The sequence below is a fragment of the Temnothorax curvispinosus genome, unplaced genomic scaffold (assembly GCF_003070985.1).
Source record: "Temnothorax curvispinosus isolate PA1 unplaced genomic scaffold, ASM307098v1 QBEX01010126.1, whole genome shotgun sequence".
NCBI classification, from domain to species: Eukaryota; Metazoa; Arthropoda; class Insecta; order Hymenoptera; family Formicidae; genus Temnothorax; species Temnothorax curvispinosus.
This window is the reverse complement of record NW_020219906.1, coordinates 59,010-84,527: the sequence shown is the minus strand read 5'-3', so window position 1 is coordinate 84,527 and position 25,518 is coordinate 59,010. Positions and strand designations below refer to the sequence as shown.

At 36.0% G+C, this 25,518-nt stretch overlaps 7 protein-coding genes across 11 annotated transcripts in view; 3 read left to right on the top strand and 4 right to left on the bottom strand.

Annotated features, from left to right (window-relative positions):
* Positions 1 to 1,374, top strand: part of LOC112459793 — a 12,608-nt gene extending 11,234 nt beyond the window's left edge. Inside the window, exons 4-5 of the mRNA XM_025024113.1 lie at positions 1 to 978; positions 1,283 to 1,374. The exon at positions 1 to 978 is cut by the window's left edge and continues 1 nt beyond it. Of these exons, the coding sequence (XP_024879881.1) occupies positions 1 to 960 (960 nt within the window). The 3' untranslated portion in view covers positions 961 to 978; positions 1,283 to 1,374. The remainder of the gene's footprint in view (positions 979 to 1,282) is intronic.
* On the bottom strand, positions 592 to 3,950 carry LOC112459779 (probable arginine--tRNA ligase, mitochondrial). 4 transcript variants are annotated; one of them, XR_003041364.1, is made up of 7 exons: positions 3,915 to 3,950; positions 2,672 to 3,824; positions 2,464 to 2,591; positions 2,152 to 2,375; positions 1,838 to 2,072; positions 1,127 to 1,273; positions 597 to 679 (listed from the first exon to the last, which is right to left on the bottom strand). XR_003041364.1 is itself a non-coding variant. In XM_025024094.1 (5 exons), the coding sequence occupies exons 1-5, from the start codon at positions 3,948 to 3,950 to the stop codon at positions 1,922 to 1,924; spliced, it is 1,692 nt and encodes a 563-aa protein (XP_024879862.1). In that variant the 3' UTR covers positions 1,673 to 1,921. The 4 variants fall into 4 exon arrangements, 1 of the variants encoding a protein (XP_024879862.1); XR_003041365.1 differs by lacking the exon at positions 1,127 to 1,273 and having other exon boundaries at positions 592 to 679; XR_003041363.1 differs by lacking the exon at positions 597 to 679 and having other exon boundaries at positions 986 to 1,273.
* A 940-nt stretch (positions 3,951 to 4,890) lies between these two features.
* LOC112459788 (palmitoyltransferase ZDHHC3) lies at positions 4,891 to 6,853 on the bottom strand. Its single transcript, XM_025024107.1, has 4 exons — positions 6,286 to 6,853; positions 5,808 to 6,089; positions 5,499 to 5,657; positions 4,891 to 5,431 (listed from the first exon to the last, which is right to left on the bottom strand). The coding sequence occupies exons 1-4, from the start codon at positions 6,396 to 6,398 to the stop codon at positions 5,152 to 5,154; spliced, it is 834 nt and encodes a 277-aa protein (XP_024879875.1). The 5' UTR covers positions 6,399 to 6,853; the 3' UTR covers positions 4,891 to 5,151.
* A 71-nt stretch (positions 6,854 to 6,924) lies between these two features.
* On the top strand, positions 6,925 to 9,780 carry LOC112459787 (vigilin-like). Its single transcript, XM_025024106.1, has 10 exons — positions 6,925 to 7,209; positions 7,285 to 7,491; positions 7,573 to 7,788; positions 7,860 to 8,043; positions 8,137 to 8,451; positions 8,547 to 8,656; positions 8,745 to 8,916; positions 9,032 to 9,264; positions 9,342 to 9,500; positions 9,585 to 9,780. The coding sequence occupies exons 1-10, from the start codon at positions 7,201 to 7,203 to the stop codon at positions 9,636 to 9,638; spliced, it is 1,659 nt and encodes a 552-aa protein (XP_024879874.1). The 5' UTR covers positions 6,925 to 7,200; the 3' UTR covers positions 9,639 to 9,780.
* A 1,043-nt stretch (positions 9,781 to 10,823) lies between these two features.
* Positions 10,824 to 20,487, top strand: LOC112459786 (vigilin). 2 transcript variants are annotated; one of them, XM_025024104.1, is made up of 23 exons: positions 10,824 to 10,908; positions 11,033 to 11,101; positions 12,116 to 12,318; positions 12,528 to 12,743; positions 12,926 to 13,132; positions 13,262 to 13,477; positions 13,549 to 13,732; positions 13,827 to 14,141; positions 14,237 to 14,346; positions 14,436 to 14,592; positions 14,707 to 14,882; positions 14,956 to 15,087; positions 15,176 to 15,322; positions 15,400 to 15,558; positions 15,645 to 15,779; positions 15,875 to 16,093; positions 16,162 to 16,297; positions 16,403 to 16,554; positions 16,636 to 16,764; positions 16,847 to 16,957; positions 17,100 to 17,297; positions 17,536 to 17,754; positions 17,848 to 20,487. In XM_025024104.1, exons 3-23 carry the CDS (start codon positions 12,157 to 12,159, stop codon positions 18,088 to 18,090), a joined length of 3,723 nt encoding a protein of 1,240 aa, XP_024879872.1. In that variant the 5' UTR covers positions 10,824 to 10,908; positions 11,033 to 11,101; positions 12,116 to 12,156; the 3' UTR covers positions 18,091 to 20,487. The 2 variants fall into 2 exon arrangements, with proteins under 2 accessions (XP_024879872.1, XP_024879873.1); XM_025024105.1 differs by lacking the exons at positions 10,824 to 10,908; positions 11,033 to 11,101 and adding an exon at positions 11,493 to 11,639.
* LOC112459789 (dual specificity protein phosphatase 19) lies at positions 20,193 to 21,386 on the bottom strand. Its single transcript, XM_025024108.1, has one exon. The coding sequence runs from the start codon at positions 21,310 to 21,312 to the stop codon at positions 20,725 to 20,727; it is 588 nt and encodes a 195-aa protein (XP_024879876.1). The 5' UTR covers positions 21,313 to 21,386; the 3' UTR covers positions 20,193 to 20,724.
* Positions 21,387 to 21,444: 58 nt separating this feature from the next.
* Positions 21,445 to 23,516, bottom strand: LOC112459759 (tRNA pseudouridine synthase-like 1). The gene is made up of 7 exons (XM_025024053.1): positions 23,474 to 23,516; positions 22,950 to 23,335; positions 22,682 to 22,810; positions 22,380 to 22,514; positions 22,143 to 22,289; positions 21,849 to 22,083; positions 21,445 to 21,784 (listed from the first exon to the last, which is right to left on the bottom strand). Exons 2-7 carry the CDS (start codon positions 22,994 to 22,996, stop codon positions 21,506 to 21,508), a joined length of 972 nt encoding a protein of 323 aa, XP_024879821.1. The 5' UTR covers positions 22,997 to 23,335; positions 23,474 to 23,516; the 3' UTR covers positions 21,445 to 21,505.
* Positions 23,517 to 25,518: the final 2,002 nt, after the last annotated feature.

The window sequence follows — 25,518 nt, the reverse complement described above, 5'->3', positions numbered from 1 at the left end:
GTGGTGATCGTGAGCGTATTCGTTACGTCCTTCGTGTATACCGGGCGTACTTACGATTGGCAGAATTACGTCGGTGCGTTTGCCATACTTTGCGCCTGGACCAATCTGATGCTAATGGTGGGCCAGTTACCGGCCTTCGGCACCTACGTCGCCATGTTCACGCACATCCAGTTCGAGTTCGCCAAGCTTCTGCTAGCGTATTCCGGCCTACTCATCGGTTTCACCATCAGCTTCTGCGTGATATTCGCCGGCGAGCCCGCATTCGGTAATCCTTTCACTGGGCTAATCAAAGTCTTGGCTATGATGGCCGGTGAATTGGACTTCGAAGGACTCATCAATCAAGTGGATAACGAATCGACGGGCAGCTCTTTCGTCATTTATCATCCCCTGTCAGTGTGTTCGCAGATTCTCTTCACGCTATTCATAGTATTCGTCACTGTGATTCTGATGAACTTGCTGGTCGGTATCGCCGTACACGATATACAAGGTCTGAGGAATCATGCGGGGCTCACGAAGTTGGTAAGGCAGACAAAAATGATCCTCTTTACGGAAATGGTGCTGCACAACACTACCATCCCGTACGCCTTCCGGAAGTGGATGTCGGATCACAAGATCGATGTTGAAAATAGAAAACGGGTTCTCGTGGTAAAACCGCTTAATCCTCTCGAGAAGCGATTGCCTAAAGACATAATGAAAGCCGCTTATGAGATAGCACAGAAAAATATTCCTTCGTCTATGAATGACGACATCAATTTGAGCGATCACGCTGTTTGGCTGAAACAACGACAGAAGAACGAGTTCTCCGATGTCGCCCTACAAATGACGTTCGAGAAACTGATCACTATGATGAAAGTGAATGAAGATGCTATAAAATTGCTGAGAGTACAGCTGCTAGGAATGAATAAGATGCTGGAAAATGTCGCAACAACATTGACGAAAGAAGAACGTACCTCGTTGTGATTTGGACAATTGATATCGGTACAATTTGATATTTCAACCGACAATTCGCATTATGTGATTCATATTATATTTTCTTATATTGTAAATAGACGTCCACAAGTAAAAGACAATTGCGTAACTGTAGCTAATTTCTATCGATAAAGCAATATTTTTTGTTCAATTTTACCTTATCAAGAAAGTATCGACGATGTCTCGGAATCTAATATTTAAATCGACTTTTCCAATATTGACTTTCAGCAATTGCTCATCATATTAGTATATGGTCGCTTCAGAATTCACAAAGTTGTTTCTCATGCTTCTTATATATATTTATCTGTTACAGATTATATTTCCATTACTTTTTACGAACATGACTGATAAAGTGGATATCGAAGCCACAGTTAATGGTGGGGGGCCTACTGGTCAGTCGGGTGCTATACGTTGGGGCGTTGCATGGGGCTTACGTAGCTTTGTTGACAAAGCAATGGTCGAAAGAATGCGAGTTGGTAAGGAGCAATCGATTTAGCAAAATATCGTTGTGTCAAATATGACATAATTTACGTTCGCGAATTGTTTATTAATGCGAATTAAACATATGGCAAATCATTAAAAAATTACTGTTATTTTTAAACAGCTGGGCTTCTAACAAGGGACTGGAGAAGGCGCGAGAGAAAGAAGTGGGGACAAGAAGGTGCCAGAAGAAAGTTCACTTGGAACAAACGTTAATTTTGCTTATTATCGTGTAATTTTCACATTGCAAATAATAAAATTATACTCGTATGAAAAAATCGAATATCTCGTTGTATAGGTAATAAAATTTGTTTAAAAAAATAAAGCTAGTTATCTGATATCGAATAAAGAAAGTAGATGTATAGTTTCTTTCTGATTAAAGTCTCACCAAGATTGACAGATCAATATGATCAATTTGACAAATAAATGCTAGAGTTTCGAATCTTCTTTAGGATTCCACGGCCACTTGTCTTCACATCTCTTCCAGAGGTATTAGACCAAGTAATTTCATACCTTGTGCAAGAACGTTTCTAGCAACGTGAAATAGTAGCAGTCTTTGACTAGCAAGATCAGGCAGTTCATCCTTTACTTTCAACAAACTGAAAGCTTTATTAATTGCATTACTAAAAAAGAAAGAGAAACCGTATATACTTCAATTAGATAATTGTAGAAAATGTTTGAATCTTAGAATTTACATCTTACCTTAAATTGAAAAGATATGCTGTTAATATACAGGGTTCTAATTCTTCGTATGATTTCAGTACTACTTCTTCGAACTTAGCAATTAATACGACTAAATCATCAACGATATCTTCTTGTAATAGACTTGGTTCACATTCCAAAGTTAGAACAGCGCCGCACGTGCGTTCCAAGCTGACGAGTCGACAATGTGTGTATTGCAACTTCACGCCAGTGTCCCCTTTCAACTGATCTTACAATAAAAAAAATTAGGAGAAACTAATTAATACATTACATAAGATTCTATAATTCTTTTACGATATGTAGATTGCTTACATCAAATGCTGTATTCCAATCGAATGTATAGTCTCGTTGTCGTTTTCTCTTTAAGTCATTAACTATCATTGCAGAAATGCCCAATATATCCGAGCTTTTATCAAATGAATCTAGACGAACTTTAGTGGCTGAAAAAGTTTCTCTGTTACAATTAATCCTATACAAAATTAAACGTTACATAATTAAAATAATGTTAAAATTAGCATACTATGCGAATCGATTTGTTTCTGCTTCATGATATCTCTGGTAATGTCCAAGATATCTTCTAAAAACACCATATTACCCTTTCTTGTACGCATACCGTGCAATCGGCCAAATTTTACATGTTTCAGTCTTTCAGCCCACGGCATTTGCAATCGTTTTAATATTTCTAACAAATTTGAGAAATGACTGGCTTGTGTATTATCCACCACATAGTACATGCAGTCAAAGTTATTCTTTTCAAATCTATCAATAGCTGCAGCAATATCTCTAGCTATGTACAAAGTGGAACCATCGCTCTTGATTATAGGTACGCTCTTCTCATTGTCCAAATTCACAACTTTTCTATTCTGTTCATCCCTTAGCAATAACTGCATTTTCTCCATCAACGTAATAATTTTCTCTATATTTTTAGCATTGTACATAGATTCCCAATGATATTCGTCGAATGTAATACCAATTCTACCATAAACCTTTGTTAATTCCTCAACAGTGTACTGTTTAAACGCTATCCACTGTTCATATGTGACTCCCGTGCCATTTTCCAAATCATTAAATATTTTTCTCGCACGATCCAATATCGAGAAATCGGTTTCAGCCAATTTGTTGGCAGTAATATATGCTGTATATAAGGCTTTTATAGGATTTCTTCTCATTTCATCTTCATTAATATCTGCCATATTGATTCCCAATTGAATTAAACCATATTGCGTACCCCAGTCACCCAAGTAGTTTATTCGTTTTACATTATTTTTTACAAAGCTGTTGATATTAGCAACGTAATTTCCTATTATTGTAGATCTCAAATGTCCTACGTGAAAAGGTTTTGCAATATTGGGCGAACTAAACTCCACTATTATAGTTTTTTTATTATTTATGAAATTGGGAGGCGATACTGTTGAACAGTTATGTTCCAAAACTTCCTTAACACATATATCTCTGGAAACATTGAAAAAGATTGTATCGTTCTGTATACTGATGTCAAAAATACCATTTCGATCATTATTTCTAATATTCTGTACTTCATTCTGTATATTGTATTGTCTAGTTTTTAATGGAAGCTGGAAAGAGTAGATTCCTTCTGTTTTATGTGATTTCAAATGCAAATAAGATCCAATGCTGGACACGTTTACATTGTTGTTTCGTAAACACTCTGTAACCTGAAAACAAGAATAAAAATAAGATGAGCAATGACAGAAAAATAAATCTCAAATAATTCTCATCATAAACGTTTTATTGTAAAAAAATACCGTTTTTAAAATTGCAATTTTCATACTGTTACTCATAATGTTTTGATTATTTAATATTTTAAATAAAGTGTGAGCATTTGTTTATATTGTACGGAACTATTATATATTATATATAATTTCGATTTCATATGAAAATTGAGATTAGTGACAGGTTACGAACGATTTTATAGCAATATAACACAAACTGACAACAATATAAGATTGTAATGTTATCAATTTAACATTTCGTACAAGCGATATATAATGAAAAGAAAAATTTTCTGATTAAAATCATAGGTTAGAATTACTCCAAAATAATATTACTGACAGAAGTTGCCAATATGGCTAGAAATATAACTAGAATCTTGAAAGGTTGGCAGTCCTTATTAACAATTAAAGCCCAGTGTATATAAATTGACAAAACACGCATAAGAATAAAAGAAATTTGATACCAATAAAATTAATCAAAATATATTATATTATTTGAAAAATAATTATTGATTCATACATATTAGATTATTCTTCAAAACAAAAATATCAATTTATTAACTTCACTTAATAATTAATAAAACAAACGTGCAAAAATACGATAAAGTATATATAAAAAAATTATTATTTAAAAAATACGTATTAATTACTTAATAATAAAGCTTCAATTTTTGAAATTATATTAACAATTTTATTTTCTATTATACTACAATACAATCCTTGCAGCGAATAAATTTATTAGGCGAGGATACAGTTCCTAGCAATAATTATCTTAAATTAAAGAATTACTATTTACTTGTATCACTTGGAGTATCACTTATTCTTATATACTGTAACTTTAAAAGATAAAAAATTAATTTATTAACGTAATGTCGATTACATTTCCATGTATATACTGTTATCACGCATGTTTCAACATAAGCAATAACACATATTAATTAAAGCTATTGTTTGTTCATAGTTAAAATAAATACAGGCTTATGTATATGATGATAATGAATAATATATTTATAATATATATTAATCATCTTAATGTGTGTATATAATAAGAATGAGTGTTTATATATTATTATTTTATTTCCACACACGCTGTAGAAACGTTATAGCTACAAGTCTCAAATCTATACTATGTCAATAATTCGTACAAAGATGTATTAAGGTACTGATCCAAGGAATGAATTACTCTAATATACTGTATGTAAAAAAATAAATATAAAAAAAGAAATACCACTTTGTGCAGACACATAACACACTCGTTTTGTATATAATCTCAAACTTCGTGATCGATTAAATACGCGTCCTTTCTGAAAGAGTAACGCGGCGGATTGTGGCAAGGTAGCAGCCAAAGTATCGGATGACTCTTTCCGCATACTTGAGACAAAAGTGTAAATGTTCGTGGGGTATTCTTATTGTGATAACGTTGTTGGATACCTTGCACGCGCTCCACAGCAGTTTCATCGCCTAGTATCGCTTGGAACTGATCAACTAGAATCGCTACGACGAACATACCAAATAATGCCGACTCCAAAACTAATATCACACAATGTAAACTGCAAAACAATCTCAATATTAGTGTTCCAGTCGTCGTAAATTTCCCATAAGAATGCAAATACATACATGCGATTTTGTTTGACTGCAATATCGTTATTGCACTGTGGGCAGTCATAGAGCCAAGACGTAATGACTAAAATAATAGCATAGATAGCTAACGCACCAACGTATACCAGAAATTGTATGAAGTACTTTTGATTCCTCTCGCCGACGCAGTTATTGATCCTTAAACATTATTCAGTTGCGAGTCTTTAATAAATTCAAAATCATTTTGTATGTCAATCATTTTTTATGAGATTAATTTTTTAAAAACTAGTTATATTAATTTTTACAGTCGCTATTGTCTTTCACAAACTCATCGCAACTCATAGTTACCATGGACAATGATGATCCATTCTTCTGATACAACGTTTACAAATTCTGCAATGATGAGCTCTAGGTGGTCTATACGTTTCGCACCTAGTGCACACTGTCCAATCGTCTTTCTCGTCACTCTCGTGGTCGTCGCTTCCCCCAGAGACATGAATATCGGAAAAATCCATTCTACTTTGCGGTAAGGGTACTATGCCTGGATCGCTGCAGACGGCTTTCAAATGTGCCATCATTAGAAGAAGTACAACAGTGTTAAACGCTATTATATGGAAAGGACACCATAGGCTGCAAATAAAAAAGTAAACGTTGCTAAAAATATTTCTCACCAAAGATTATAGTAAATTATAGTAAATTAAGAAGGCTATAAAGAGATGCGCGAGTAGTATGCGAGTAAGCGACGTAAAGTGTGAAAAATTCAACGAGATCTGAGAGTGTTTATAATGATTTTTGTCATAAACAAATATTCCAACGTTATGCCAACCTGTCTTGCATAGTGTGCAACACGATCCATCGTACCACGACGTAGTCAGCGTAAAATACCGCCATATAGGTGACGATAATGCATACGATGCCACAGGGATCTCTGACGAACATTTTTCGCTTTCGCTAACGGCACGCGGCGATTGGTATCGCAGGTCCTCATCACTGTGCGCACAAATGTCATGTCATCTGCATATGGGACGGCCGCATTATTAAATCGTTCGGGGTTGATTCGGCCAGCAGGTATCCGTCTGTTCCGTCTTCTGTCTTCCGTCGCAGTGTCGATCGACGGGTTAACGCATAATCCGTACAAAATCGTCGCGTCGACTACGCCTGACGAGTCTGACCATCTGATGGAAAGCGAGATGTGGAAGTGTGGACGGTGTGTGGACCGTGTGGAAGCTTGGCTCCGGAGTCTGGCTGTTTAGAAAGAAACAAAATTGAGAAGTGGAAGCCAATCTGTCAAACGGAACCCCGCTGACAGCGGTGATGACAGGAGCTGCGTCCTGCGACACTTCGCAGACACTCGGGCCAGTCGAGACTCGAGACTCTGCAAGCCTCTGGTGAAAGCAGGTGAAAGCTGAAAGCAGCCGATTCTAGGGGATTGCGCGGGGTACATACATCACATGGTTGACTTTAGTCCCAACTTTAGGCGAAAGTTTTCCTCTAGTCAATAGCCAATCGTGTGGCGTTGCATGTGTGTGCGCGCGTTCTCATTGGAAAGCACCGGGTATCCGCGATATCCAATTGGGTGACAACGACCGACGACGTCCAATCGCAGTTGTGTGCGCGATCAGCGATCGCACGTGTTAATTTGCGACCGCGACATTGGCGTCCCGCGCAAACCTATCGTATTTGTGTATTTTGGTATTTCCCGGATCGCGGTGGTGGTGACTGGTGGAAGCAGATAGAGAATATGTCTTCAGTATTTAAAATTATTCACTACATCTTGTATTTCAAAACATAAATTATTTTGTATTTATATTAATTTGTTTTATAGGCAAGCAAGCAGATTAGTATCCCTAAGGATCATCATGGTTGGATTCTTGGCAAGCAAGGTCAGAGACTGAAAGATCTTCAGCAGAAAACTGCTACCAAGATTACTGTACCTAGAAGGCAAGATCAATCAGATATAATAACAATTACAGGTACAAAGAAAAGAATTGAAAAGGCTGAACACGAAATTAGAGTTATTTCTGATGCGAAGGTAACTTTTAACATAATTGTGCTTGTTTAGATAATACATTTATATACAATCCTACAACATGTTTTGGCATAAATGTTGCAGTCTAGAAAAGCTTTTGAAAGGATAACTGTGCCAAAAATATATCATCCGTTTATATATGGTGCGCATCATGAAAATCTCAATGCTATGATGGCAGAAACTGGTGCTCGCATCAATATTCCTCCTGTATTAGTGCAGCAGGATGAAATAACCATAGCCGGTGAGAAGGAAGGAGTCTTGGCTGCAAAGCAAAAGATTAAGAGCATCTACAAGGACATGGTAGGTTAATAAGATTATTTTTTATCTAATTTTATTAATACGCGTATGTAATATGTAAATTTTTAATACAGAAGAAAAGATGTACTACGGTATCTGTAGAAGTTCCCAAATCTCAACATAAGTATGTAATTGGACCTCGTGGTAGTACCATAGCAGAAATATTACAAACAACTGGAGTGAGCGTAGAAATGCCTGCATCTGATTCAGCAACTGGTACCATAACTCTTAGAGGACCGCAGGAGAAGCTTGATCAGGGTAAGTGATTTAAAAATTAAATGTTACTAATTATATTCTTTAAGTACTGTATCTTTAGGTAACATTAATTATTATATATTTATTTATATATAGCACTTAACAAGGTATATGAAAAAGCAAACAGTGTTCGCACTGCCATGGTGGAAGCTCCGGCATGGATACATAAATACATCCTTGGACGCAAAGGTGTAAATATCAAGAAAATTACTCAAGAAATGCCAAAAGTAAACGTCAAATGTACGGGAAAAGAAGATGAAATCAAGATAGAAGGTCCACCTGAAGAAGTAGAGAAAGCCCAAAATGAGTTACAGCTTATGGCCAATGATCTTATAGCAAAACTTACTTTCACGGAATTAAATGTTGATCCAAGATTTAACAAGCATATTATTAGGAAGAATGGTCGTGATGGTAAGCAGTTTAATATTTCCAATTATTTTCATTTTCGGTATAACAGAGAAAAGAATGTTTAAGTTTACATTAAATTTATTCTGTTTTTATTAAAGTGAATCGTGTTAAGGAAGGAACGGGTGTAGTGATTAGTATCTCTGAAAATGATGGCAGTAATGTTATCCGCATTGAAGGTAATCTTGCTGAGGTATTGAAAGCTCAAACGGTATGTATATTATATTTTTATTTAGCAGCAAGTATTGTATAAATAAATAGGAAAAAAAACTAATGCTTTTGTCTTATAAATAATATAGGAACTCGTAGAAATGGTAAAAAAGTTGGTAGAAAACGAGAAGAAAAAGGATGTATCGATCGATGTGTTTATAGATCACATATATTATCGTAACATAATTGGTAATAAAGGAGATAATATCAAAGAGATTAGGGATAAATTTAATCAAGTACAAATTATTATTCCTGGACCAGGTAAACGACATTTATTATTTCATACTCCGTTACCTCACAATGTCGTAATAAAGCATTTGTAACAAAGTCGTAATATTTACTACGTTTTTTTATCAGTTGATCGATTTTTTTATAGGCGACAAAGGAGATATAGTGAAAATCAGAGGACCCAAAGAAGACGTTGACAAGTGCCATAAACATCTATTGAAGTTGGTAAAAAAATTGAACGAAAGTAATCATGTATTGGAAGTACCTATTCCACGAAAATTTTACGGTTCGCTTATTGGTACGGGAGGTAATATGATACATTCTATTATAGAAGATTGTGGAGACGTCACGATTAATTTCCCTAAAAGTAAAAGCAACAAGGTAAAAGAGAAAAAAAGATAATCATTCTTTAATCAAATTTGAAATTGTTACTAATAAATACATATGCACATATATAGGTCAGTATCAGAGGTCCAAAGGACGATGTAGAGAAAGCAAAAGCGCAGCTTTTAGAACTAAGCAATGAAAAGCAATTGGCTAGATTCTCAACTGAAGTGTGTCCCAAAGTTGAACGTCATAAATATCTCATTGGAAAGAATGGTGTCAACATCAAAAAGGTAGACTGCATGAATGTAATAAGTATTGTACATCCAGATGCTATTTAGGCAGTCAATTTTTATATAATTCTTCTCTTTTGTTAGAGGTATGAACGTTACGGTTTAACAAAGGACGCAGAAGTTTTCTGGAAATATTAGAATCTTTACGCGTCCTTTCTGGAGTAACGCGGCGGATTGTGGCAAGGTAGCAGCCAAAGTATCGGATGACTCTTTCCACATACTTGAGACAAAAGTGTAAATGTTCGTGGGGTATTCTTATTGTGATAACAAAAAAGTAACGTTGCTAAAAATATTTCTCACCAAAGATTATAGTAAATAGTAAATTAAGAAGGCTATAAAGAAAGAGATGCGCGAGTAAGTGTGCGAGTAAGCGACGTAAAGTGTGAAAAATTCGACGAGATCTGAGAGTGTTTGTAATGATTTTTGCCATAAATAAATATTTCAACGTTATGCCAACCTGTCTTGCATAGTGTGCAACACGATCGCGTGTACCACGACGTAGTCAGCGTAAAATACCGCCATATAGGTGACGATAATGCATACGATGCCACAGGGATCTCTGACGAACATTTTTCACTTTCGCTAATGGCACGCGGCAATTAGTATCGCAGGTCCTCATCACTGTGCGCACGAATGTCATGTCATCTGCATACGGGACGGCCGCATTATTAAATCATTCGGGGTTGATTCGGCCAGCAGGTGTCCGTCTATTCCGTCTTCTGTCTTTCGTCGCAGTGTTGATCGACGGGTTCGCATAATCCGTACAAAATCGTCGCGTCGACTCCGCCTGACTATCTGACGGAGAGCGAAATGTGGAAGTGTGGACGGTGTGGAAGCTTGGCTCCGGAGTCCGGCTGTTTAGAAAGAAACAAAATTGAGAAGTGGAAGCCAATCTGTCAAACGGAACCCCGCTGACAGCAGTGGTGACAGGAGCTGCGACACTCGCAGACACTCGGGTGACTCGGGCCAGTCGCCTCGAGCCCTCGGGTGAAAGCAGGTGGAAGCAGCCGATTCTAGGGGGTGTACAGGGTACGTCACACGATTGACTTTAGGCCTAAAGTCCCGACTTCAGGCGAAAGTTTTCCTAGTCAGTAGCCAATCGTGTGGCGTTGCATGTATGTGCGCGCGCGTTCTTATTGGAAAGCACCGGGTATCCGCGATATCCAATTGCGTGACAACGACCGACGACGGCGACGACGTCCAATCGGTCCAGTGTCCACTGTCCAGTTGTGTGCGCGATCGCACGTGGTAATTTGCGACCGCGACATTGGCGTCCCGTTGTGACGCAAACCTATCGTATTTGCGTATTTCCCGGATCGCGCGGTGGTGGTGGCTGGTGACTGGTGACTTCTGCCGTCCGAGGCCGAGGGTCCGAGGCCCCTCCGTCTCATTTCACTTTGCGTTACCGGTAAGGAGAGTCGTGAGTCTCGTGGTAATGGAGCGATAATTCCGCTCCACGTTAATTTAATTAGATCTCGTGGTAATCCGAAGTGCGCCGCTCACTCCTCGTAACCTACGTTGTACTGTTTCAGGCAAATCACCGTTAAACTGGCTACGTAATACGCGCTTATTACTTGGCCGGATTTCTTTATTACGGTAGAGTAAGTAGCAACCTCTTTACAACTGTTGTCTCGCTGTCTGTGTTATGCGGGGAAACGTGCGTGCGTTCCTGCCTGCCTTTCCATTTTCCTCCTTTTTCCTTTTCCGGCATCGCCACATTCGCCACTCGCCTGATCCGCCACGCGGTCCCGTCGATCGCCCTCGCGCCGTCCCGGACTCCGGACCCGTCCCGTCCCGTCGCCCGTCGTTTCTCGACGTCCCTCCGTTTCTCTCTGCGATCGTTTCTTCTCGTCGCGGGTCGCCACAACCTGCTGATGTTGGCCGCGACGCGAGAGGCGAGAGGTTAGCGATCTCGTGACGTGTCAAGTTAACGCTCCATATGGTGGTCACTGTCTCAGCCATTGGTCATTGACGTGCACTTAGCCCGCATCCCCGCATCTGCTTGTCGATCCTCGGTCACGACGCTCCCCCGAGTCGTGAAATTCCGTCGGCTTTGGAAAAAAATATCGTCTCCGCGGCTACTCGCGGCATGTGATCGCGCGATCCGTTTTCTCCGCTAAAGCCCGGAACCATCTCGCGGTACGGAAGAATTTGTTCCGCGACGAAAAAATCGTACGAAAGAGGGGAAAAAAATGTTACGTGCGAAATCCCATCGCGATTCGATCGACCTTCGTGAAAATGCTCGGACAATAATCCCCTCGCGATTATTCGGGTTATCCGGGAGAAAATTTATCTTCGATATAACTATCGACGTCCCGCCAGTGATAATTAATCTTTTCCTCGTTTGTCGCAAAATTAAAGCTACGTACGTGTCGCGCGAAATAAGTGGAAATAATATAAAACTGAAATAAAAATCAATTTTTATATAAATGATTGCGCGTTTGTATTTACGAATATAGCACATGTGTATATTAAAATATAAATATGTGTTTTGTTACGTTTATTAATCCTCGTATTATTATTGACATTGTCATATTATTTATTTTTACTAATGATTAAGATATATTTATTAAGATATTATTAAAAAGGTGGAATATTTTTGATTTGCATTACAGTGCTACTGTAAGGACTTGGCACGAAATAGGACATCCGAAAAATGCAGCAGCACGCAGTAATGGAAGAGGGAATGGCCTACGAGCCACCTACTTACGACGAGACATTCCCCGTTCTCCCTGAATCATCTAGTTCCAACTCTGGACAATTAAACATATTTTCTATAAACAACAGCTTACAACTTGGTCGTATTACTATTACACAGGTAAAGAGTTTATAAAAATTTATTGATTTTGCAAGAATCTTGGTTAATTTAGAGATTTTGCAATATTTTTTTTAAATTTAATACGTACAAGTATACACGTGGATTTGTAGCTCCGTATAAAGAAATATTAGAATTACATTTTACTATGCGCTGCGAAAAACTATTCTAAAGGTACTTATTTCTTAACATATTTTTCTATTACCATGTAGATGTTCCGTGTGCCAGGGGAAGAACGCAAATTTGATCATAGTGATAAATTTGGCGAACGTGAATCTATTCGTACATGTAAAACCATCATGAAAGAAACGAACACTATTATTGAAATTGCGTCATCTAAGGATCAATCTTTGACGTTTCTTATAACTGGAAAGCAAAATCAGGTTCTGGAAGCCAAACGGCGCATTTTGACAACGTTTCAAACTCAGGTATTCCTACTAAAAGAGATACATTATACATAAGTCCATAACTCATTAGTTTACAATAATTTATATTTTGTATTTATTTGTATAAGACAGAGAATATGTCTTCAGTATTTAAAATTATTTGGTACATCTTGTATTTCAAAACATAAATTACTTTGTATTTATATTAATTTCTTTTTTTATAGGCAAGCAAACAGATTAGTATCCCTAAGGATCATCATCGTTGGATTCTTGGAAAGCAAGGGCAGAGACTGAAAGATCTTGAGCAGAAAACCGCTACCAAGATTAATGTACCTAGCGTGCAAGATCAATCAGATATAATAACAATTACAGGTACAAAGGAAGGAATTGAAAAGGCTGAACACGAAATTAGAGTTATTTCTGATGAGCAGGTAACTTTTAAAAATAATTATAATAAAAAATCACCGTAACATACATAAATACATAATTGTGCTTGTTTAGATAATCCATTTATGGTATATACAATCCTACAACAACATGTTTTGTCATAAATGTTGCAGTCTAGGAAAGCTTTTGAAAGAATAACTGTGCCAAAAATATATCATCCGTTCATATATGGTGCGCATAACGAAAATCTCAATGCTATGATGGCAGAAACTGGTGCTCGCATCAATATTCCTCCTGCATCGGTGCAGCAGGATGAAATAACCATAGCTGGTGAGAAGGAAGGAGTCTTGGCTGCAAAGCAAAAGATTGAGAGCATCTACAAGGATATGGTAGGTTAATAAGACTATTTTTTTCCTAATTTTATTAGTACGCGTATGTAATATGTAAATTTTTAATCCAGGAGAAAAGATGTACTACGGTATCTGTAGAAGTTCCTAAATCTCAACATAAGTATGTAATTGGACCTCGTGGTAGTACCATAGCAGAAATATTACAAACAACTGGAGTGAGCGTAGAAATGCCTGCATCTGATTCAGCAACTGGTACCATAACTCTTAGAGGACCGCAGGAGAAGCTTGGTCAGGGTAAGTGATTTAAAAATTAAATGTTACTAATTATATTCTTTAAGTACTGTATCTTTAGGTAACATTAATTTATTATATATTTATTTATGTATAGCACTTAACAAAGTATATGAAAAAGCAAACAGTGTTCGCACTGCCGTGGTGGAAGCTCCGGTATGGATACATAAATACATCATTGGACGCAAAGGTGTAAATATCAAGAAAATTACTCAAGAAATGCCAAAAGTAAACGTCGAATTTACGGGAAAAGAAGATAAAATCAAGATAGAAGGTCCACCTGAAGAAGTAGAGAAAGCGCAAAATGAGTTACAGCTCATGGCTAATGATCTTATAGCAAAACTTACTTTCGCGGAATTAAATGTTGACCCAAGATTTTACAAGCATATCATTGGGAAGAATGGTTGTAATGGTAAGCAGTTTAATATTTGCACGTATTTTCATTTTCGGTATAACAGAGAAAAGAATGTTTAAGTTTACATTAAATTCATTCTGTTTTTATTAAAGTGAATCGTGTTAAGGAAGGAACGGGTGTAGTTATTAGTATCTCTGAAAATGATGGCAGTAATGTTATCCGCATTGAAGGTAATCTTGCTGGGGTATTGAAAGCTCAAACGGTATGTATATTATATTTTTATCTAGCAGCAAGTATTGTTTAAATAAATGGGGGAAAAAAACTAATGCTTTTATCTTATAAATAATATAGGAACTCGTAGAAATGGTAAAAAAGTTAGAAAACGAGAAGGAAAAGGATGTGATTATAGATCACAGACATTATCGTAACATAATTGGTAATAAAGGAGATAATATCAAAGAGATTAGGGATAAATTTAACCAAGTACAAATTACTATTCCTGGACCAGGTAAACGACATTTATTATTTCATACTCCGTTACCTCGCAATGTCGTGATAAAGCATTTGTAATAAAGTCGTAATATTGACTAGATTTTTTTATCAGTTGATCGATTTTTTTTAGGCGAAAAAGGAGATATAGTGAAAATCAGAGGACCCAAAGAAGACGTTGACAAGTGCCATAAACATCTATTGAAGTTGGTAAAAGAATTGAACGAAAGTAATCATGTATTGGAAGTACCTATTTTTAAACAGTTTCATAAGTTTGTTATTGGAAAAGGCGGTGTTAATATCCGTAAGGTTTGTATCAGATTTCATTGATTACAACTCATTTGTTTTATACTTGTATTTATATATGAATTACATGATACAGATTAGGGAAGAGACGCAAACAAAAATCGATTTGCCTGCAGAAGGTGAGAAGAGTGATGTTATAACTATCACTGGAAAAAAGGAAAATGTGGAAAAAGCTAAAGAAATGATACAAAAGATTCAAAATGAATTGGTAATTTGTTAATGTTTTACACAAATACACATGCAACAAACGTAAATAATTGTAAGAGATGTCTGACATAGCATATTTGTTATACTAGGCTAACATCGTCACCGAAGAGATTACTATTCCACCAAAGTTTTACAATTCGCTTATTGGTACGGGAGGTAAATTGATACATTCTATTATGGAAGATTGTGGAGGCGTCACGATTAAATTCCCTACGGCAGAAAGTAAAAGCGACAAGGTAAAAGAGAAAAAAAGATGATCATTCTTTGATCAAATTTGAAACTGTTACTAATAAATACATATGCACATATGTAGGTCAGTATCAGAGGTCCAAAGGACGATGTAGAGAAAGCAAAAGCGCAGCTTTTAGAACTAAGCAATGAAAAGCAATTGTCTAGTTTCTCAACTGAAGTGCGTGCCAAAATTCAACATCATAAATTCCTCATTGGAAAGAATGGTGCCAACATCAAGAAGGTAGAGTGCATGGATGTAATAAGTATTATACATCCAGATGCTATTTAGATAGTAAATTTTTATATAATTCTTCTCTTTTGTTATAGATAAGAGAATCCACGGGTGCACGAATTATGTTCCCGACGGAAGAAGATCAAGATAAGGAAGTGATTACGATTATGGGCAAGAAAGAAGCGGTCGAAAAAGCTAAAGCCGATTTAGAAGCTACAATTAAAGAGATTGTACGAGAATCGTTTTTTTTTTCTTTTTCCGAATAATCCGTATAAGTATACGTAAATATAAATTATCTCTGAAACCTTTCTTGATATATTTCCAGGACAATATTATCGAAGGTGAAATTCGTATTGATCCCAAGCATCATAGACATTTCGTAGCGCGAAGAGGTGGTGTACTGCACCGAATTGCCGACGAATGCGGCGGTGTGCAGATTTCATTCCCGCGGGCAGGCGTTGATAGCGATCGCGTTAGTCTGAAGGGCTCACATGAATGCATAGAAGCGGCGAAACAACGAATGCGAGAAATCGTTCAAGAATTGGTAAGTTCGTTGAAGAAACGTTGAATGCAGTCGTGCGTTATATACTCACGATTGTCTTCTCGATTCAGGAATCTATGGTAACAGTGGAATGTGTAATACCTCAAAGACACCATCGCACAGTGATGGGTGCAAAGGGTCGCAAAGTGCAAAACATAACATCCGAATATGACGTGCAAATCAAATTCCCCGATCGCGATGTGTACGGTTAGTATCAGTTTTCATTGTCTCTCTTATATGCAAATTAATTCACCAATTGAACTATTAATTTTATTGAATCTATAAAAACTTTGATTTTGCATATTATTCTAGATGAGCAAAAAGTACCGGACCAAGTTAATGGTGAAAATGGAGAAGGTGGAGAAACTATTCCAGCTTGTGATATAATTCGTATTACCGGACAACCTGAGAATGTTGCTGCTGCTAAGCAAGCTTTACTCGATCTTGTCCCTATTACGATTCAAGTTAGTTCATATTCTTTTGTATCGATCAGTTCTTGCAGTTATAAAACCAGTCTTAAGCAAAATTTTTCCTCTTGCATTTAGGTTGACGTACCGTTCGATTTCCATCGTTCGATAATTGGGCAGAAAGGTAAAGATGTGCGTGAATTAATGAATACATATGATGTACACATCATGCTTTCTCCAGCAGAGGAAAAACTGGATTATATTAAAGTAATTTTTTTTTTAAATAAATTGACTACGGGAATTAATATAAATATTTGTCTCATATACTTATTTCTCATCTATTTCTTAGATTTCTGGAACGCCGTCGTGCGTTCAAAGTGCCAAGGAAGCTATCCTTGAAAAATGTGAGGCTTTGAAGGCCGAACGAGAAGATCGAGCATTAAAATCCTTCGAATTAAAGGTGAGTTTATCATATAATTAATTTTTTTTAATAATTTAATATGTTCTGAAAAAGATGACAAATATTGTCAAAAGAAAAATAATACGTGAAATGTTATCTGGTTAATATGAATATGAAATACATAACTAATTTATTCAATTAGCTCGAAGTTGATCCGGAATATCACCCAAAAATTATTGGGCGAAAAGGAGCAGTGATTAGTAAAATACGTAGTGATCACGAAGTTCAAATTAACTTCCCGCGCAAGGGTGATCCCGAGGAACATATTATTACAATAACAGGATATGAGAAGAACGCATACAGAGCGCGAGACGATATCATGAAAATCGTCAATGAATTGGTGAGTTAATTTTTATTAACATATGAATATTCTTCTTTGTGTTTTAATGAATTCCGTTTTTATATTGAAACAACGTACCATAATTTATTTTTTCGTTCTCTTTGGTTTTTTATCCTTTACAAGACAATCCAGCTTAGTAGCAGAGTAATCGCCTCATGAAACTTTATAAGAATGTTTTTGCAATAGCGTTTAAAACAATTGCGCATTACGATTTATTATTTTCTCTCGTTTACTTTAGAATGGTTTGACAAAAGAGGAAGTGCAGATAAACGCTGCAGTTCATTCGCGTTTGATTGGTGCAAAAGGTCGAAATATTCGTAAAATAATGGATGAATTTAAAGTCGACATAAAGTTTCCGAGAAAAACCGATGCTGACCCCAATATTGTAACGATCGTGGGAGCGGAAGAGAACGTAGCCGATGCAAAGGATCGTTTGCTGAATCTAGAGGAGGAATACGTAAGTAACATCCGTTAAAAGCTATTCGTAATGTAAGTAGAAATCATTCTGCAATTATAATTTCTAAATAAATATATGTATGTGTAATGACAGATGCAAGACGTAATAGAGAATGAATATCGTGAAAGTTTGCGCTCACCTCAACGTGACGACGGTAACAACGTCGGTGGCAGTGAGAATGATACTGGCTTCATCGTGAAAGGAGGACCATGGGAGCAGCAACAGCAGCCTCAGAGCGCACCAAACACAGCCAGCGTAGAAGAATTCCCGCAGTTCGCTGGTTACTCTCATGTACCCGTTGCAACTCCGGATGGCCCTTGGGGAATTAAGCGTTAAAATATAGATCCAAAAAATCCACAGTAAAAAAAAAACAATTGATGGAACCTAATAAGCTAATGATGTAAGGTAACTTTCCTCTGACAAACGGTATGTAAAACACTACATATGAGCATACGCATGTACACGTAAAACACGCACGCACACACACACACAAACACATACATGTATACGAAACGGTAACATACACACATATGCACTTGTGTTGGGTGGTTCCCTGTTCCATTACTGACGTTGTTGCTGCATACGACCTGGCCATTCTATTGGACTTTGACACTGGTTTACTACACACAACGTTCGACGACGATGTTTATATGACACAATTCATAATACCGATGTCCTATGTATCTGTAACTGTAATGCATGTTGTCCTGAGTCCATTGCCATGTCACTCGGTCCAGTCGGGCATACACATGTACGTCGTGCACGATTTAATCTCGTGACTTTCATTTTTAATGATATGCTTTCCAGGTACAGATATGTTGTACTTAAGACTGTGGCTTTTCGTGGGAAATAATCAGGTCAGCATTCCGCAGGAAAAGACTGAGTCCACAGAAATTGCAAAGTAGAACTATTCTGTAGTATTTTTTACTCTACAGAAACGCAAATTGTCTGTGAATGCAATTTGTATTCTATGATAAGAAACAAATTTCTGTGTACATTAGTCCTTTCTTGCGGAAATTGGCTGATTTATTCGTGTATTATATTATTTTCACAGATAATCTTTGTACTGCGTATAGACTGCTAACAGTCATACGTTTTTCGTTGACCTTAGCATAATAATTTGTTAATTTATTTATACCTTTTTTGTACATATATCACATTTTCTCGTTGTTTTGTGCCACTTAAGTGAAGTGGTTTCTAAACTACATCACAATTGTTGAAATTTATATTGTAAAATTTTCACGAATCAAAGAAAAAAAAAAGACGAAACGTAGGGGCTTTCTAAGGAAAAGTTTGTTCCTTAGGAATTACGCAATTTTTTATTACATTAATTATTAATTAGTTACTGCAAACTCGAAATATGTCTCCGTGATTTTAATACGACGTGAGAGATCTGTCGATGCATTAAACGTATACTTATCAATAATTGTAAGATTTAAATAACAGATTTGTAATCGGAGATTACAAACCCGTATAATCTTCGTGAATGAAATTTTTGATGATCTATAGAAACAGGAAAATGTGTTTTATGCCATTTGTCGCGTTTGCATTGTTCCCAGTATATAGAAATCATTTTCTTGTATCTGTAACATCAAAATATGAATTATGCTATTTTTAATCATTGTATAAGCAATATATCAATGTTGTATGTTCAAGGAACACGATATTTAGAAGGCCTTGATCCCGCGCCGCTTACTCATTAAGATATATGAAATTGGCACTCTGCTGAGAATGGTCAAATTAAAACTGTTAAATGACGTTATGAAAATAGTGAACGATACACGAATTCCTTTTGATAGCCGGCTTTATTTATTTGTTCTACTTTACCATTTTGTACACCGTTTGATGTGCAAGTCTTTGCATTCTACTATTTATGAGGCCAACTAGCTAAGAAAAGGATATTCAGTTCAAGTGCCTTGTCTATTTTCTTCGAGACAGCTCATTTCAATTGTTGGAGGAATGTGAATAATAGATTATACATATAAAAAAAAATACAATATATATGCATATATTGTATTTATCCGGGGTATCTGAAAATCACTGGATGATACTCTAGGAGTAGATTCACTCACGAATTCAATGTTAAATGTAGCAACTAATAGTTCCAAATTCAGATTCTTTTATAGGCCATTTTGAATTTTTCAAATTTGCGAGAAATTACAATTTTTAATGGCTCATTTTTAAATTAACGATGTGATATTTTCGACAAATAAAATATTAAACAATGTATTTTATCTGTCTATAAAGTATCATCTTGTGATTTTAGGAGCCTGTATATATACACATCACATGTAAACACATATATATGGATATTGATAATAATTATTCTATACAATATGTAATATGTAATAGAAGAGAGAGAGAAGAAGTAATAGGTACCAATGTGGGTACATTGATACACTACTATTATGTGAATGAGATAATAGGATTATCATGTATACAGAAATTCACTTATATATTTTTTAGATTTACAGTAATTTTTATAAATCTACTTGGTACGGCGACCTATGTGTCATCTCCAATGCATGGTAAATGTAAGGAAAAGCCAGAATTAGTAAATTTTAATATGCTTAGTTTTGGCTAAGAATTTCATAGATGCTGTGCATGAATATAATTTTCTAATGAGTTATAATAAAATATATTGTAATTACATGAAACAATATTCTCTGTACACATAAGTAAATAACGTTATAACACATGGATTATATTGTAACAATATACTACATTCATTGATCTATTTATCCATTTCTTGTGTGCATACATTCTTTTCTGCCCTTTCGATCTCAGCTCGAAATAAAATAATTCATGAAATTGCGAATATATATATATTGGCCTTTGGCTAATTCTGGCATGTATTAATCTTCCTAATTATGAGATTAATACATGCCAGAATTAGCCAAAGGTACTGGTAAGTAAGTCGGCGTAGTACAAGTACTCATAAAAATTGTCAGTTTTAAATAAATTTAAACACTATAATTCGTAAACAAAGGTTGTATTTTCAATACTACGTAGTTGTTTCACGAATCCATCATTAGGTCTAATACAGCTTCTCGCTCTTTTCACTGTATTATAAGCTTCGTCGTATGACAATTTCATAGCAATCATTAAGTAAGCGATAACAATACTAGGAGAACGAGAAACGCCAGCGTTACAATGAATAAGAATATTTTCTTTAAGATTTGCATGTATGATGTCGATGCATTTTTTTATCGATGGTAATATATTCGATTCCGGCAAGTCTAACAAGTCACACGTATGATACTGAACGTCGTCATATTTCTCAGAGATATTGACACCTATACTCAAAATATGTCGTATTTCAAATTTCTTTAATATATCATTGCAAACCGCTGGATCTTGAGAACTGAGATACAATCCTGGTATTATACTAGCGATATGCAAATCAGGTCTTTCATCGACTACGAACGGCAAACTTTTTTCTAGTTTCTTCACTTGGCCATGTTCAACTTCATATTTATTGCCAAGTGGATCTGTTATCACTGTTTTGCATGATTTTAATGAAGATCTCTTTTTTGCGATAAGATCTCGTAAATCCATTATGCAAAAATTAATAAATATTTATTTTTTATAATACTTGCATCAAATATTATGTTAAATACGAATTTCGTTAAAAAAATATCATGTATTAACGTTATTGTCTATCACATAATAAAATAAATTTAATTTTATACATAGAATGTTACTTTTCAATTATTTCAATTAAGTTTTTGAAACATATATTTTTCGTCTTTTATTTTTTCAACTGCAGTTCTTGTTTTTGCTCTTCCAACTGTAATTCTCGCATTTGTTCTTCCGATCGTGGTTTCTCTTCTTGCTGTTCCAATATCGTGCAACGTCTTAATTCATCCGGATCATATTCTACATTCAATAGATGTAAGCCATTCGGTGGTACAGGAGTAATACGGGGGTTCCAGTTATAATGGGAAGGTACTTGTAACATTACAGTGATATCTTTCTCTGTTATACCTCCCAATCCCAACGTGATTAGAGCACCGACCATTCGTCTGACCTGCACAGAGCAGCACTTATAGCTTTCTTACATGCAAATGTGTTATTTGCAAATAAAATATTACCTGATTGTACAAGAAAGATCTTGCTTTACATGTGAAATGCCAATATGTAAAATTTTTGGATAGGGGATCAAAAGGCATCAAAGGCTGTGCCTCTTCTAAAGTAAAAGCCTGTAAGGCACGTACATATTGGATTTTGCGATCTGTTACAGCTCTCGCACTAAACGTGGTAAAGTCTTTTGTTCCCATAAACAACTGTGTACCACGTCTCGCTCTATCTACGTCGAAATTGTATGACCTGAAAGATATATGCCATAAGGTAGAGTACATAAATTTTTTACTTCTTTGTACAAGTACCTTAAATGGTAGGTATGTATTGCTTCTGGGAGGGATATCCGTTGTTCTTCAGGTATTTTAGGTACCATAAATCTGTACAAATAAGTTCGAGATTTACATGAATATCTTGAGTGAAAGTCATTTGTAACAGGTGTACAATCCAGTAACCTGTAAAAAAACATAATTTTACTAAATGAACTAAATTATAGATACTGGAATAGATGTACTAATGAGAAGATAAATGACTTTAAGAATTACCTAATGGTATGACCACATTTGGAAAAGTAACGATTAACAAATTTTTTTACAATTATTGAATTATATATCGTATTGTGTTTGTTTTCAAGCTCTACATGAGCGGTGTTGCCTAAAGCATGAACTCCGGCATCTGTCCTACAAAAATATATATTTTGTATGATAAAAGATTGATTGATTAATTTAGTCCTTCCAGCAAAATAAAAAGAACTTTTGACAATAAGGATCCTGCACCTTAGATACATTAAGCTGACTCTAGACATAAAATATTGTACAAAAATAATATGAAATATAGGAAAATTTACCTGCTGGAAAGAGTCAAGACTGGTCTAATTAAACTCTTTGGGGAAACTGTTAGTAGAGCAGTTTCTAAAGCACCTTGGATGGAATCGGTATCCCGTATGAAACTGTCGGAAATCTGCTTCTGCAAACCCCTTTACAAAAACGGTAATGTTACGTTACATAATAAAAAGAAAGAAAATTATTATAGAGTCTATGCACAAAACAACTGCTCGTGATAGTCGTGCCCAAATGTATATGTTTATATTAAAATATGAATACTTTATGTTATACCTGTATTGTGTACCAATGTACGAAAACTTAAGTAAATATCGTACCATAATTTTGCCTTCTACGTAAGAAAGCAAGAGGGATAATATCTTATTCCACTATTAGTGAAAAACCATATAATTTTAGTGGCAATCACCGCAATCACTCAACAATTCTATAACCTCGCTTTACAATAAACATAGATTGAAACAAACTGGATTCCAATTTCTCGTAGAATAGCTTTTTTATTAGCGTCTTATTAATGATTCGCTCGCTGTCAATTATTCCTACACGCACAAATTACGTAAACTTAAACAGCTATCGGCGGCAGTAAACACGATTCACGACCCACGACCGCCACGTGCATCATGTGCATGCCTCCTCCTATCACCTCCTACCCTTATCACCACCTAAAAATTCCTGCACATTTTATTACATACAAAGGATATAAGAAATACATTTATCGTATCATTTAGTTTAGCTTTAAATTCGTGGAATGTAAGAAAAAGATTAAATAATTTTTATGAATTTTATAGGATCAAACGCACTGATCTATATATAACTGGATAGTGAATAGGCCGAATTTTGTGAAGCAATATGAACGGCCGCGGGCCGCCATGTTGGCCGCAGCGGGCACTTCGGGCGTCATCGGGAGCCGTCGTGAGCGTTCGTGAATCGCCAAGTTTGAAGTTATTCAATATAAGATATCAGAGATATTTCTTCGAGATTCAATAATTTATCTCTACTGTGGGGTTTCCACGGGAGTCATAGATCTGACGGGCTTTGATGCTTTTAACCCTAGACAGACTCACTGGGGTCTACGGGACCCCACGCGAAATTCAAGTTGAGCCCCTGCCTTAGGAAGGTTAGTTTTCATACCGAGACCCTAACCATAATTCAGTTTAGTCATCCGGCAATCGACCTCTGTGATTCAGCGAGTGCGTTAGATCTGTGCAGCAGCTATGACCGAAAAAGAAAATCGTTTGGGGTATCGTAGACCCCAGTGAGTCATTTACGCTCGACATTTATCACAGTAAAGTGAGTAAAGTATATTTCAGATTTTTTGTAAAAATTGATAACAAAAAATTATACACTTTATAGCACTCCCCGGAAAATTCTACCCCTGTTTCATATATAATTGTTTAAAATTCGGTCAATTATTTCATTTTTGCTGTTCTTGCACAGCAACTGATTAAAACTTTGTAAAGTTTTTGTGGAGTTAATTTTACTGTTTCCATATACTTTTATAACTTTTGACTACCTTTCAAATAAATAATAATCGACAGAATCTGTTTTACTTTCCATTTCTTGCGATTTTTCCCATCCGACAGTTTTTCGTCATTTCTTCTACTTCAGATGTTCAAAAAAATATGTTTTTTTTAAGAAACGAAAAAATCGCTTACATGCCCTTGAAGGTTGTCTATTCGTCTTTCAAAATCCGTTGGAAATTTTAAAATCGGTGAATTTTATGAAAAACTACAGCATTTTTTATAAAAATAGTCATTTCAGCTCAATTTTTGGTTCTTTTTCTTGTTTTTCGAAATTTTTTTACTGGTTTTTTTTTACTATCGCAAATTGATGACTACTATCGTCTTCCCTATTAAACAACAAACAAAATTATCTATTATAAAGTTTTCTAAGAACATTCTGGAAATATTATACACGCGGTACAATTTTGGGGTTATTAAGACCCCAGTGAGTCATTCACGTATGAGAAAAATAAGTGAGTCTGTCTAGGGTTAATAGGTATTTTGACGCAACTGCTTGTCGACGTAAAACGGCTTGCTGAGATTAGACGACTGCAACAAACAGGCGCAAGAAAATCATAAGCAAAGTGTGTCACTTCTTTAAGAATAAAAATCGCCTGACATTTATAAAAAAAAACCTTCTATTTCTCACGTCTTTGTGTTACAAAATAATCGTAATGTTGTAAGTTAATAACGCGCTTTCGCTAAAGAGGTAATCTTTTTTTAATGTACGATTATCGGACGATTTCTTGATATGATGTGACGATTATTCAATGTTACAAATTGCAACAAAGATGTAATAAATACAGACAAATTAAATTCGCGATTACAATTGACAATTTTTGGGCAAAGAAAGAAAACTGTCAGACAAGAACGTTGCAGCATTGTGCGACATTTGCTGCACAGGAAATGACAAGTTACCAAGTGTAACTTAGAAAAAAATTATATAAAATTGTATCTTGCGGATATTTAAGGATTAACGCTCAATTGACAGTTTAAGCGCTAACTATCGATAAATCGCGGCGGATGTCCGACGCACGTCGATCTTGTCAAGGTCATCGCAAAATCCGCTCGATATCTACAAAACCGATATCCAGCAGAAAACGTTGTTTTACGTTAAGAACAACGTTGCGCGTCGGAATATCTCACTGTTAGCGAAATCATGACTGTTAACGACCTTATTGTGTTAACGAAATTCCGATACGAGACGATGGAACCGGCACGTAGCACTAACATTTCCTCAAGGCGCGCGAGGAATGGCATGCACTTGGACGAATTTAACAGAAACGCGATTCCGATCCGCGAGGAAAGGCTGCGATTTATTTTGACACATATGCCAGACGTTA

What these genes read in the sequence shown, in the direction of transcription:
- LOC112459789 (XM_025024108.1), bottom strand. Translation starts at nt 21,312, where the DNA reads ATGGATTTACGAGATCTTATCGCAAAAAAGAGATCTTCATTAAAATCA.
- LOC112459788 (XM_025024107.1), bottom strand. Translation starts at nt 6,398, where the DNA reads ATGTTCGTCAGAGATCCCTGTGGCATCGTATGCATTATCGTCACCTAT. An exon ending in ATGGATCATCATTGTCCATG is followed by an intron (nt 5,658 to 5,807) that starts GTAACTATGAGT and finishes ATAATGTTTAAG; the next exon opens with GATCAATAACTGCGTCGGCG. An exon ending in GCAGTCAAACAAAATCGCAT is followed by an intron (nt 5,432 to 5,498) that starts GTATGTATTTGC and finishes ATTGTTTTGCAG; the next exon opens with TTTACATTGTGTGATATTAG.
- LOC112459787 (XM_025024106.1), top strand. An exon ending in GCAGGAGAAGCTTGATCAGG is followed by an intron (nt 8,044 to 8,136) that starts GTAAGTGATTTA and finishes ATTTATATATAG; the next exon opens with CACTTAACAAGGTATATGAA. An exon ending in TAGGAAGAATGGTCGTGATG is followed by an intron (nt 8,452 to 8,546) that starts GTAAGCAGTTTA and finishes TTTTTATTAAAG; the next exon opens with TGAATCGTGTTAAGGAAGGA.
- LOC112459786 (XM_025024104.1), top strand. Translation starts at nt 12,157, where the DNA reads ATGCAGCAGCACGCAGTAATGGAAGAGGGAATGGCCTACGAGCCACCT. An exon ending in TGACAACGTTTCAAACTCAG is followed by an intron (nt 12,744 to 12,925) that starts GTATTCCTACTA and finishes CTTTTTTTATAG; the next exon opens with GCAAGCAAACAGATTAGTAT. An exon ending in AAAAACTGGATTATATTAAA is followed by an intron (nt 16,765 to 16,846) that starts GTAATTTTTTTT and finishes TCTATTTCTTAG; the next exon opens with ATTTCTGGAACGCCGTCGTG.
- LOC112459779 (XM_025024094.1), bottom strand. Translation starts at nt 3,950, where the DNA reads ATGAGTAACAGTATGAAAATTGCAATTTTAAAAACG. An exon ending in GAAACAAATCGATTCGCATA is followed by an intron (nt 2,592 to 2,671) that starts GTATGCTAATTT and finishes AAACTTTTTCAG; the next exon opens with CCACTAAAGTTCGTCTAGAT. An exon ending in GCATATCTTTTCAATTTAAG is followed by an intron (nt 2,073 to 2,151) that starts GTAAGATGTAAA and finishes TTTCTTTTTTAG; the next exon opens with TAATGCAATTAATAAAGCTT.
- LOC112459759 (XM_025024053.1), bottom strand. Translation starts at nt 22,996, where the DNA reads ATGGTACGATATTTACTTAAGTTTTCGTACATTGGTACACAATACAG. An exon ending in GTCTTGACTCTTTCCAGCAG is followed by an intron (nt 22,515 to 22,681) that starts GTAAATTTTCCT and finishes ATATTTTTGTAG; the next exon opens with GACAGATGCCGGAGTTCATG. An exon ending in ATACATACCTACCATTTAAG is followed by an intron (nt 22,084 to 22,142) that starts GTACTTGTACAA and finishes TATATCTTTCAG; the next exon opens with GTCATACAATTTCGACGTAG.